The 12,454-nt window shown below is 34.1% G+C and overlaps 1 protein-coding gene across 3 annotated transcripts in view; it reads right to left on the minus strand.

The window, feature by feature from the left end:
* LOC145690292 (chondroitin proteoglycan 2-like) overlaps positions 1 to 12,454 on the minus strand; it is an 80,855-nt gene that overhangs the window by 7,496 nt on the left and 60,905 nt on the right. For 2 of the 3 annotated variants that reach the window (XM_081765064.1, XM_081765063.1), the window contains 2 exons: positions 9,413 to 9,574; positions 4,714 to 4,875 (listed from right to left, as the gene is read on the minus strand). The exons of the other annotated variant lie outside the window; for it this stretch is intronic. In XM_081765064.1, coding sequence (XP_081621190.1) covers positions 4,714 to 4,875; positions 9,413 to 9,574 — 324 coding nt within the window. The remainder of the gene's footprint in view (positions 1 to 4,713; positions 4,876 to 9,412; positions 9,575 to 12,454) is intronic. 3 annotated transcript variants of the gene reach the window in all.

A 12,454-nucleotide genomic window follows, 5' to 3' on the forward strand; every position in this document is an offset into this window, starting at 1 on the left:
TAAAAAAATAAATAAAACTTAATAACTCTTGAACTAAACGACCAATCTCGATCAAATTTTCAACGCAGATGACGTTCGTACCTGGGATGGATTTTACCATTTCACTTTGACGGAACAACGTAGGAAATGGGGAAGAGGGGGAGATATAAAAAATCAATGATTATAAAAATAAAAGTGACCATGTTCGTGAGGTAATAACTCTTGAACCACCCAATCGATATCAAATTTTCAACATAAATGAAATTCGAACCTGGGAAATTTTTTTATGATTTCAGTTTGATGGTAGAACTTAGGAGAGAGGGAGGGGAGAAGGGTAAATATATGAAAATGAATAAAACAATAACTCTTCAACACCCTACCGATCTCGATCAAACTTTCAACGTAGATAAGGTTCGGACCTGGGATGTTTTCATCATTTTACTTTGATGGCACAATGTAGGGGAGGCGAAGGGGAACATATATGTAACAAATAAATAAATAAATAAAAATAAAAGTGATTGTCTTTGTGACTTCATCACGCTTAAACCACTGAACCGATCTTAACCAAATTATCAACATAGATGAGATTCGGACCTGGGGTGGTTTTAATCATATCCCTTTGACGGTAGAACTTAGAGTAGGAGGAGGGGAGGGGATATATATATATATATATATATATATATATATATATATATATATATATATATATATATATATATATATATATATATATATAAAAGTTAATAACTCTTGAACCACCCAATCGATCTTGATCAAATTTTCAACATACATAAAATTTGGGTCTGGGATAGTTTTTATCATGCCGTGCCCTTAAACATGGGGAGGGGAGAGGAATATATAAAAATCACCGAAAATGACCAATATCAAAGAGCGCTCTAGTAATAGTAAAAACGGAACATATTACTATTTTTCCTTAATTTAACCCAGCGAAATCGGGGTGCGTCTTAGATTCGAGGACGACTTAAATTCGAGTAATTATCGAGAAATTCTTAATTAATGATATTATTAACGTGTTATTAAAACTAATTTGCTAGCTATAAATATTTTTAATTTTGTATCATATTCATTCATTCAGAGAACAATAGTGTCCTGCGCTTGCGTAGGACGTGCGGGTTTGCTAGTTTAACTAATTTTTCAATCTAATCTCTATATAATTTTTGCACTTTCAAGATTTTAGCTTCCTTGTCAAGACAGGAGAAAAACTAATAATAGTATAAGAGAAATAAAAAAGAAGAGACTCTAACTTACTAACTAACGCTATGGCCTATAGACCCGGAGTTCAATTTCGTGTTTTCAAAATCTCTCCATTTATTTCTGCCCTTAGCCAACTAGATCCAGTTTCTATTTTGTATTCCTATTTCTGTGAGATCCATCTTAATATTATCTTCCCATCTACGCCTAGATTTTCCTAATAGTTGTTTTCTGATTGGATTTCCAGTTGCTTTGAAAGTGTTCCTACTTTCTTTCATTTTGGCTGCATGACCTGCCCATCTGAGCTTTCTAAACTTGATGACCCTAACAGCGTTTTGTAAACGGTATAAATAATGCAGTTCCTCGTTATGAAGTTTCCGTCGTTCCCCATTTCCATTGCTCTTGGATCTGAATATTCCTCTCAGGATTTTATTCTCAAATACTTTCAGTTAACGTTCTTGCCTCAGAGTAAGCGACCCTGTTTCGTAACCATACAGCACAACAGGCATGATTGTCGTTTTATATATTTTAAGCTTCAAGTTTCTCGACTCAGTTCGCGGAAACTGAAGATTTTGAACTGAATATAACACGAATTTCCTGTTCCCAGTTAATATTTAATTTATTCATGGATATGGTTTTGGTCTGTTAATATTAATACTAGATATTTGAAAATATCCACTTTGTCGAACATAATACAGTATATGGCAAAACAAACAGTACTGAAATTCGCTTACTGATTGCGTGCAGGTGCAATGTGGTATGAGCTGTAAGCGCAACATTTATGCTTAGTTGTATGTAGACTAGCGTAGGGTGCAGTTGGCACGAAACTAATGTTACTCACAACAGAGAATTATGTTTTTATTGTCAAGCACTATTTCTGCTCATACAATGTGAGCAGCATCTTACTGCAGAAAATGAGCGCGCACGTCTACTGTATTGCTCTGGAGCTGTGGCATATGAAGATGAAGATTTCATCAGCAACATATGGATAATAATAAAAACCATGTGTACCTTGATCGCTACATCAATCGATAGTGATTATTGACCTATTCTTGCATGATTTGTGCGGGTTTTGACGCACCAAAAATCTGTCGTTACAACAACAATGAATGCAGCAAGGCGCAGTCACTGCTCACACTGCAAGTGAGCCACTTGCCCTTCTGCCCACGAGAGTTTGGACATTGCTTGATTTCCCGTGGAACGGATTTTCCATATCATTCCCACTCTCCTGATCTCATGGCTCCAGATGCCGACATATGGGGCATGCTGAAGGAAGCAATTTTCCGAACAGATAACCCCATACCTCTATACCGGAGTTAAGAGAAAATATTCGGTCATTTGTTATGTCGTTCCAGCAACTATGTTCACTAACATGTTCATCGATCTACAGGATCGCTATGAAGAACGTGTGCAACGTAATGGTCAACATTTTGAACGCATGATGTACAGGTGCGATTTCTCTTAAATTTACAATATGTATTGGGTAACAATTAGTTGACATTTCTTATGTTGCATTATTCTGTACAAAAAATACATAAATAAACGTCAACGATGTGATTTTGTTTTGCCGCACACTGTATATGATATTTTGACGTATCCATAATTTGCAGTATTACGATCCAGACGAATTTCCATTTGTTTAGTTTTCTCTACAATTACTAAACCCATGTCCTTGCAAGCGTTTAATAAAACCTCTGCATTTCTTTCTATTATTCTTCAATCACCTATTATAGTTTCATCATCAGCTATCAGCATATAGTTACATCATAGCCTGGTGAATATCATTCAGCTCTAGGCACTGGTTGCTATCTCTGAATTTAGTTATAGAGTACTCCATAACAAAGTTGAATAATAATTGCGACAATGCATCTCCTTATATCAGATCACTCTCGAAGTGAAATCTCGTGAGCAAGTATTTTCCTAATCGGACTTTACTTTGGGATTCACTTAAATACATCCTTTTTTTAATCTAATTAGTTTTCTTTTCGGTATTCCAAATTCTGTGTAGTACAATGTTTCCTTCCTAACCGAGTCGTAGGCCTTTCTAAAATTAATAAATAATTGATATACTGGGGCATTGTATTTCCATTTCGTTTCGGGTATTTGTCGAATGTTAAATATAAAAAGAAGAGACTCGCTGGATATAAATAGGATAGTACTCTTTTTTCTATGAATTATGATTATAAATTAGTGAGATATTTGTTGTTAATTCACATTTTACCTACTTAGACTTTAAAGGACTGTTCTTCAGATTCTTGTTCAAGTCTATAATCTCTAGAAAAGGCCATGTCCGTAACAGAATAATGTATGCGAGAAGAAGCTAAAGCAAAAATATTTCCCGAGATAAACACCTGGTTCTAGATTCAAAAGGCAAGAATTAATGAAATCGTACACTACCTCAAGATATAAAGTATCCAGGAATTGGATTTGCTTCTCTATAGAATTATTTCTTAATAGAAATACTAGCTACATCTATAGTATGCGGCAAAACAAACGGTACTGAAATCACATCGTTGACATTTATTTATTGTATAACATAATGAAACATAATAAATGTTGTTAAGTGGATGTCAACTAAATGTTACTCAACACACACTATAAATTTGAGAGAAATCGCACCTCTACATCATGTGTTCAAAATGTTGACTATTACGTCGCACACGTTCTTTATATCAGTCTTGTAAATCGATGAACATTTTAGTGAAGATGGGTTACTGGAACTACAAACAAATGACCGAATCTTCTCTCTTAATTCTGGTATAGTGGTACTGGGTTATCTGTTCGGAAAATTGCTTCCTTCAGCATACTCCATACGTAGGGATCTGGAGGCATGAGGTCAGGGGAGTGGGAAGGATATGGAAAATCCATTCCAAGAAAAAACAAGCGATGTCCGAACTCTTGTAAGCAGAAGGGCAAATGACTCACTTGCAGTGTGAGTAGTACCTCCATCTTGCTGTTTTTTTTTTTTTTTTTTTGGTAACTACAGATTTTTGGTGCGGTAAAAGCCCAGCAAATTATGCAAGAATGGGTCAATATCAACTATCAATTGGTGCAGCGATCAAGATATACATGGCTTTCATCACTGAACCATATGTTGCTGATGAAATCTTCATCTTCATATGCCATAATTAAACTCCAGAGCAATACAGTAGACGTGCATGCTCATCTCCTGCATGAGACGCTGCCCACACTGTATAAGCAGAAATAGTGCTCGACAACAAACACCTTCTCCTCTGTTATGAGCAACATTATCTTCGCGCCAACTGCACACTACGCTACTACACACACAACCGAGCACAAATGTGGCACTCAGAGCTCATACCACATTGCACCTGCACGCCATCCGTACGCGAATTTTAATTGTTTGTTTTCCTACATACTGTATTAAAAAAGTATAGTTTAATTATAAAATCCATCTGAAAACTTGAAAAATGGATAGAGGGTTTTATTCCCCCAATTTTTCATCTCCTATACTTTCCTAATTATAAAGTATTAAAATTTTATTTATTCGTATACAGTTACCTCTTCTTGACAATGGGCATTCTTTGGTAGATCGCATCGCCCTGTAATATGATTGAAATGAAGTCCATCTCGGCAGCTGAGAATTGTCTGCTTGTTATCCACACAACGTAGATATTCAGAACAACGTCCTTCAATGCGAAAGAGTCCATTTGGTTCAGGACACTAGTGAACCATAAAAAGCATAACTATTTGTAGCAATAAAATACAAGCACACAAAAGTTCTAAAATAGCAACATTACAAAAGTTTCTTTCAGTCACATCTAGGCCTGTGAAAATGTAAATAAATTTTTGGAAAGCTCATAATGTGAAATAGAAAAAAAATAATATCGAGAACTTTCTTTACTTCAGAGAGTTCATGTTTGAACTTTCGTTCTAATAGAATTTTCAAGAGTTTAAAGTTAATCTTGGGAAATGACTGAGTTTGATAAAAAAGTAAATTTATAAGACCTTCCCGCTTACTTCTTCCAATCTTTATGGTAATCTATGTTCTCAAAAAATTCTTTTTAAAAAGTTTTAGAGAAAAATTAGACAGAATTAGAAATTCAAACAACATAAAATAGTTGATATAATACTGCGAAGAAACTCGTAGTCAAAACTTACATCTTTTTACGAACAACAATAAGAAACTGGAGAGAATTTAGAATTTCAAACACATAATATCCGGGAATATTGTTCTATATTTTAAACATTTTCAAAATATTTAAGTACTGATAGTTTATAGGTATAATATGGATTATTTCGGAAATTTACAGCTTTGAAAGTATCTATGTTCATTACAAAAATTTTCTTTCATTTGGAATAAAGAATCTCCTTTGATGTTATGTTCTTTTTCCGCATCTTATCTTTATATATATATATAAAAATGTATGTATGTGTGTTTGTATGTTACAGCAAAACTCCGAAATGCCTGGAGCAATTATAATCAAGCTTGGTACACATATTACTTACAGTCTAGCAACCAGTATTGTGGGAATATGATCCTTCTAAAATACATTGGGGGAGTGGGAAGGGGATATATAAGTGATCGAAAAAGACCGATATTGATGTACAGTAGAATATATAGTTTTCGGGGTTCTTGAGCTGATTGGTGTCAGTGTAAATGCCCCTTAAGACCAATTTCAGGCCCCAGTGGAGGTGAGACCCCTCTAGCATACCTAGGAGGAATAGAAGAGGTGACATATAAAATGATCGAAAATGGCCGATATTAGTGTCGAATCCACAGTTTTCGAGGTCGCAGAAATAAACAGAGACATTTCCGCTGACATTTAAATCCCAATTCAGCCCCTATTAGTACTCTTGAGGGAAGGGGAATTGTGACATGTAAAAATAATTGAAAGTGACTTATATTACGGTTGAATCCATTGTTTTCACGATTCTTAAGTTGATTGGTGGCAGTTCCAATGCCCTTTAAGCCCAAACTCTGCCCCAGGGCAGTACACCTTTCTAGTACACCTAGGGGAAGTAGAAGAGGTGACACGTAAAATAATCGTAAAGAGCCGACATTCTTAATGATAATTCTCAGTGATAATTTTCTGGATCACTGAGATGAATAGTAACATTCCAGATGCAGTTTAAGGTCAAGTTTAGCTCCTTATTATCCTCTGAAGGGAAGACACTTATATATCCCCTTCCCACTCCCCCAATGTGTGTTAGGGGAATCATACTCCCACAGTACTGGTTGCTAGGCTGTAAGTAATATGTCGGGAGGTCTTATGAAGTAAGCGGGAAGGTCTTATAAATTTACGTTTTTATCAAACTCAATCATTTCCCAAGATTAACTTTAAACTCTTGAAAATTCTATTAGAACGAAAGTTCAAACATGAACTCTCTGAAGTAAAGAAAGTTCTCGATATTATTATTTTTTTTTCTATTTCACATTATGAGCTTTCCAAAAATTTATTTACTATATATATATATATATATATATATATGTGTGTGTGTGTGTGTGTGTGTGTGTAGGATGTAAAAATATCAAAACACTATACTTTGAGAACTGATTGTTTATATCAAACAAAAGAAAAAAATCTAATAAGTAGGGGTATCTTTAGAGTTGTAAATTATCAAAAGTGCGAAGAATTACTATTTTAAAGCTTCCTAGCGTGAACATTGTGGGAAGTAGCTTAAGAGGCATCTAAACAGCGAAGTTTAGAAAATAAGGTCAGATTTAAGAGAAATTTCTAAGAGTTGCTTAACTTGCTCTTGTAACATCTGTTGTATTGGAGGGTACGGTTCGTAAGTATCAATATTTAGATAGAACTTGTACACCTTTAGATATACATATATATTAAATTAGTATAATTTGACTGAGAAAAATATTTCCTCACATTTTGTGGCAAATCATTTGTATCCCTCCAGTCCTCACACTGTTACTTCCAGTGGCATGGTATCACATAGTGCTTTACGTAAATCCACCGCCTTTATAAACTTTTTGCAATATCAATTGTAAACTATTTGCAATATCCATATCAATTGATCAACATCAATTTATAGCATATTGATTATTAGTTCTTAATAGATTGTTATTAATTCACATTTACTTAGATGCACTACTATTTCATAGAATTTTGGGGGATCGTAAGAAATTCCTTTGTGGGAAATTCCTTTGCGGAAATTCCTTTGTGGGAAATTCCTTTGTGGAAATTTCTTCGTGGAAATTCCTTTGTATCATTAATGCACGAATCTGAAATGTGCATGTTTTGATTGTGCAAGTTATGAGTCAAATGTGTTAACACGTCTAATAGAAGTAAATGACTAGTAGTTTTAGCACAATTGAGCTTCAAATTATAGACTATATTGTCCTTCAAGTACGTTTTGCAGATCCTATCATCCTTAGCGTTTTCGATTTTGTGTGTATATGTGTAACAGCATATATTAGCACTTAATGATTTCAATTATGAGTAATTTTTCCTTACACATTACAGGATAGAAACAAATAAACTTACAAGAGGAAAGTGACAACGCAAGAGTAACAACTAACAAACTTAATACTTATTTCATTCTTATGCAGATGAAAAAAAAAAAAAAAAAGAACGAAAATAAAGACAATCGGCTCTCTCATGTATTTTTCAACATTGTCTTATTTTCTACATACAAATTGAAAGAAAGATGAATCCAAAAGCCTACCAATGAAAGAATATTAAAGTTTTGCATTGTTGTAGCTTCGTAACTGTAACCCTAGACTTTCAGAATAGGAAATTGTGTACTGTTTAATTACCTGTTCAATTATCAAAATGTAATAGCTCATTGAATTATCATTTAGTCTAAAAAGTATTAGGTCTTTTATACATAAGATGGCGTTAGTGTACCAAACTTCAGGCTATACGAGTCGCAATGGGTCAAGCATAGTGAAATTTGACAGCTCAAGTCCAAGCTAGTAGCTGTACAAAAAAGTGTGTTGGAATTCTTATGAGCAAACATAAAATATTGCGCCGTGAAGATGAGTGTACTTTCCGCAAAACTACAGTTCATTTTTACAAATCTATTCCGATAATGGCACAAATGGTGCATACGTATGTGAAGAAATTTGTGTTGTTTATGGGCTAGATACGTTATCGAAAAACAACAGACAAAAGATGATTTAGTCGCTTTCGATTTGGAAATTTCGATGTTCAAGATGTCTCTCGCAGTGGACGACCAATCACAGCAAAAGTGGATGATATCCTGGCTAAAGTTAAGCAATATCTGTGTATATACAGTAGCAACATCGCCAACGACTTAAATATCCATCACTAACCAGTGTTAAACCATTTGGGGAAAGCTAGCTACAAAAAAGAATTTTGACGTTTGGGGTGTTACCTGATCTGACTAAAAAAACATTTACTCGATCGATTTTCTATATCCGAATATCTTCTAAAACGTAACGAATTCGAGCTATTTCTGAAGAGGTTGGTCATCATGAGTAATGAAAAGTGGATAACCTAGGACAACAATGTACAATAAAGATCGTGGTTGGAACGAGGAAAAGGTCCCATGATCGAATCCAGGAGAAGCACCACAGTTTGTGGCAAAGCCCACACTGATGCACAGGAAGGTTAAGCTATGCGCGTATCACTGCTGCTGCTGCTGCTATTGGGCATGATGATAAGCTTTGACCTGCACAGTTGAGAATTGGCGAAAGTGCACCTTGGTAATTCAGTGAAACGGCCTGAACTGGTCAACAGAAAGGATGTCGTATACCACGCTGACAACACTAGACCGCATGCATTTTTAACAACCAATCAGAAATTGCGAGAACTTGGCTGAGAAGTTTTAATGCACCCACCGTATAGCCCAAAATTGGCGCCATCAGACTATCTTTTTTTTTATCTGTCTTTGGAAACTTTCTAAATGGCATTAGGACAATTTCAAGAGAGTTCTTTAAAAAAAAGTCATAAATTTTTGATTAGAAATTCCATACCACAGAAGTTCTATACAACGAAATTATCATGTTACCAGAAAAATGTCAGAAGAAAATCAAATAAAATGGTGCATATGTGGATCATAATATTATTCTCAAACTACAATAAATATATTCTTAATTTTGATCTCGAAAGGCTCAACACTTCTTTAGACAGCCTGATATATTGCACTATTTTATGAGCTAGCCAAGTGACAGCTGTGATCAAAGTTGAGACAGAGAAAAAGATACGTTTTTTAAAAACATTTTAATGCTTATTGAAGAAATAATAACATTAATAGAATAAAAAAATAAAGTACTTACATTTAAAGTACATTTTACATTCTCAGGAAAATCACAAGTTTCAAATTTCTTATTAAAATACAGGCCTGAAGGACATCGACGAACAGTAGGCTCTCCATTTACACATAAAATATAATTGTCACACATTCCTGGTACGGGGAAAAGGCCAAATTTAGTTGGGCACTGTAAATAAAGCAATGTAAGATTATTGACTGATAGAACGAATGGAATAGATGTTTCAATACAACTAAAATACTCATATATTTGTATTACTTAATGAAAAAATAAACTTTTCTATATTTTGGTTAAATGCAAGAGTAACCTTTAATAAGGATTAATTAGGCTTAATACATGTATTTTGAGAACTTCATATGCTGATTGTTTTAGTATAAGTAGATATTTCAAGTTATGTACAAAGTAACGTATTTTTAGCTTGAAGAATTTTTCTTTCTATGCAAAATGAAGATAAATAAGAAGAAAACCAAAGTGATAAAGTGCACAAGAGCAGGACAGAAAGGAGCAAACGTATGGCTAGAAGAAGAGAAAATCGAAGACGCTAAGATTTTCCTCTATTTAGGAAGCCTACTATCATCGGACGAAAGAAGTGAAAAAAGACGTAAGTTCCAGAATAGCGCAGCCTAAACAAGCATTGAATAGGAAAAGAGGGCTGCTACCATCAAGAAATGTGTCGTTGGATGTTTGAAAACGATTTATTAAGACTCTGGTATGGAGCGTCGTACTTTATGGATCAGAGATGTAGACATTGAGAAAAGCTGAAATATACAAGATGGAAGCATTTGGAATGTGGTGCGCATATCATGGACCGAAAGGAAAAGGGATGAAGACGTGATAAAAGAAGATAATAAAGGACGACAGATCATGATGATAATACGAAAAAGAAGAAACAGCGTGCTTAGCCATCTTATTCGACACTCCGATTGGATCACTGTGCTGATAGAGGGAAAGGCAGAAGGAAAACCAGGAAGAGGAAGACCAAGGATAGAATATCTAGCTAGATGCAGTTACGAAGAAGAAACCTTATCAAAATATAAAACAGCTCTCCCAAGGAAGAATAAAGATTTAAAATTTCCGTAATTCCTACCAACCTATAGTTGAGGAGAGAAAGAAGAAGAAGATGTAAAGGTTAATCCGAACAATTGGCTTCCTCTATATTGATGACATATCCCTCATACTTTACCTGTTGAAAATGTAATTTTTATTCATTGAGGCCTACCCAAAAGAATTACTTCCTCCACTAATCTTGATGTAAATTTCACTTTTCTTAAAGTCACCAATTTGGATTCCGACTACAATTCATGGTTGCCTACTTTTGTTTCCAAATTCGTAGTAATCCGCGATTGTGGATTTACACATATTTATACAAAAGATGTAAACAGAAATTTCGAAAAAAATGTGGTGTTATGAAATTACAAAGTTATGACAATGTTAATGTTCAGGTTATAAAATGTATATTTACAATCAGTTTGTTAAAAAAAAAAATGGAGAAATAGAGATAGTATTACAATTATTACAATTATATGCTATTTATTTTTGTTGATGAAATTTGTAATGATGGGACCCCATTCGCGGTCCGAGTTTTCTTTTTCAGCATTAAGATTTCATTTCTATTTTTCACATAATCTGATTAATAAATATACGCTTTTACAAGGCCAATATTAACATAGTTATTTTATATTGTAATTTCATTACACCATAAAATTCTTTTACTGCGAAATTTCTGTCTATATGTTTTGTATAATTATGTGTAACTTCATAATCAGGAATTACTATGAGTTTAGAAACAAAAGTTGACAACAATGAACTGCAATCGGAATCCATATTGGTAGTTTTAAGAAGAATAAAAGTTACATCGAGATTAGCGGAAGAAATAATAATTTTTCTTCATAGAACTGAAAAATAAAAATTAAATCTTCAATAGGTACAGTATGTTGAAATGCTCTAGATAGGGTTTCTCAACCTGGGGGGTCGCGAGAGGTTTTCATGGGGGTTGCGAAGATAAGCGGAAGATGGCTGAACTGACCAAATTTGGTTTTAATCTATTCACTTTTAGAGAAGTTTGTTTCCACTATATACAAGAAATGAATTCTACTATTATAGAAATAGATAGATATCGTGAGATCTCAGCAATAGGTGTATTAAAAATCCCATACAAGCTTATTGCAAATCAGAAGTTATAAGGGGATCGCTGGCAAAAGGGTGTGATAAAATGAGGGTCGTAATAGAAATTAGGTTGAGAACCACCGCTCTAAATACATCATCAATTTAGAGAGAGCCAATTGTTTGGATTATTCTTTACATAGAAAGGAAAAATCTTCGAGTTAAAAGTACGTTACTTTGTTTAAAAATTGGAATGTCCACTGGCATTAAAACATGTGAAGATCTCAATATACAACAGCCTTATTAACTCTCGCTAAAGGTTACTCGTGTGTGTAACCTAAACACAGGAAAGTTTATTCTGCATTAAGTAATACAAATAGGTGAATATTTTAGTTACAATTTAAGATTTATTATTATTATTATTATTATTATTATTATTATTATTATTATTATTATTATTATTATTATTATTATTATTATTATTATTATTATTATTATTATTAACGGGAATGGGGAATGCCGGAAACTTCATAATGAGGAACTACATAATTTATATGGTTCACCCAACATTGTTAGGGTCGTCAAGTCTAGGAGGCTTAGGTGGGCGGGTCATGTAGCTAGAATGGAAGAAGGTAGAAACGCTTTCAAAGTCTTGGCTGGAAGACATAGGCACAGATGGGAGAACAATATTAAGATGGATCTCGCAGAGATTGGAATACAAAGTAGAAACTGGATGCAGTTAGCTAAGAATAGAAGTCAGTGGAGAGCTTTTGTGCACGCGGCATTGAACCTCCGGGTTCCATAGGCCATAGAGTTAGTTAGTAGTTAGTTATTATTATTCAATTATATCATAACGAATCGGTCAATCTCTGTTTGAACAGTGAAATACTAAAACGAGTTGCAAAATTTTGTAAATTTAACTGAGCATCTTTCTTTATTAACAAC

This window comes from Thermobia domestica, chromosome 7 (genome assembly GCF_964235325.1).
Source record: "Thermobia domestica chromosome 7, izTheDome1.hap1.1, whole genome shotgun sequence".
NCBI classification, from domain to species: Eukaryota; Metazoa; Arthropoda; class Insecta; order Zygentoma; family Lepismatidae; genus Thermobia; species Thermobia domestica.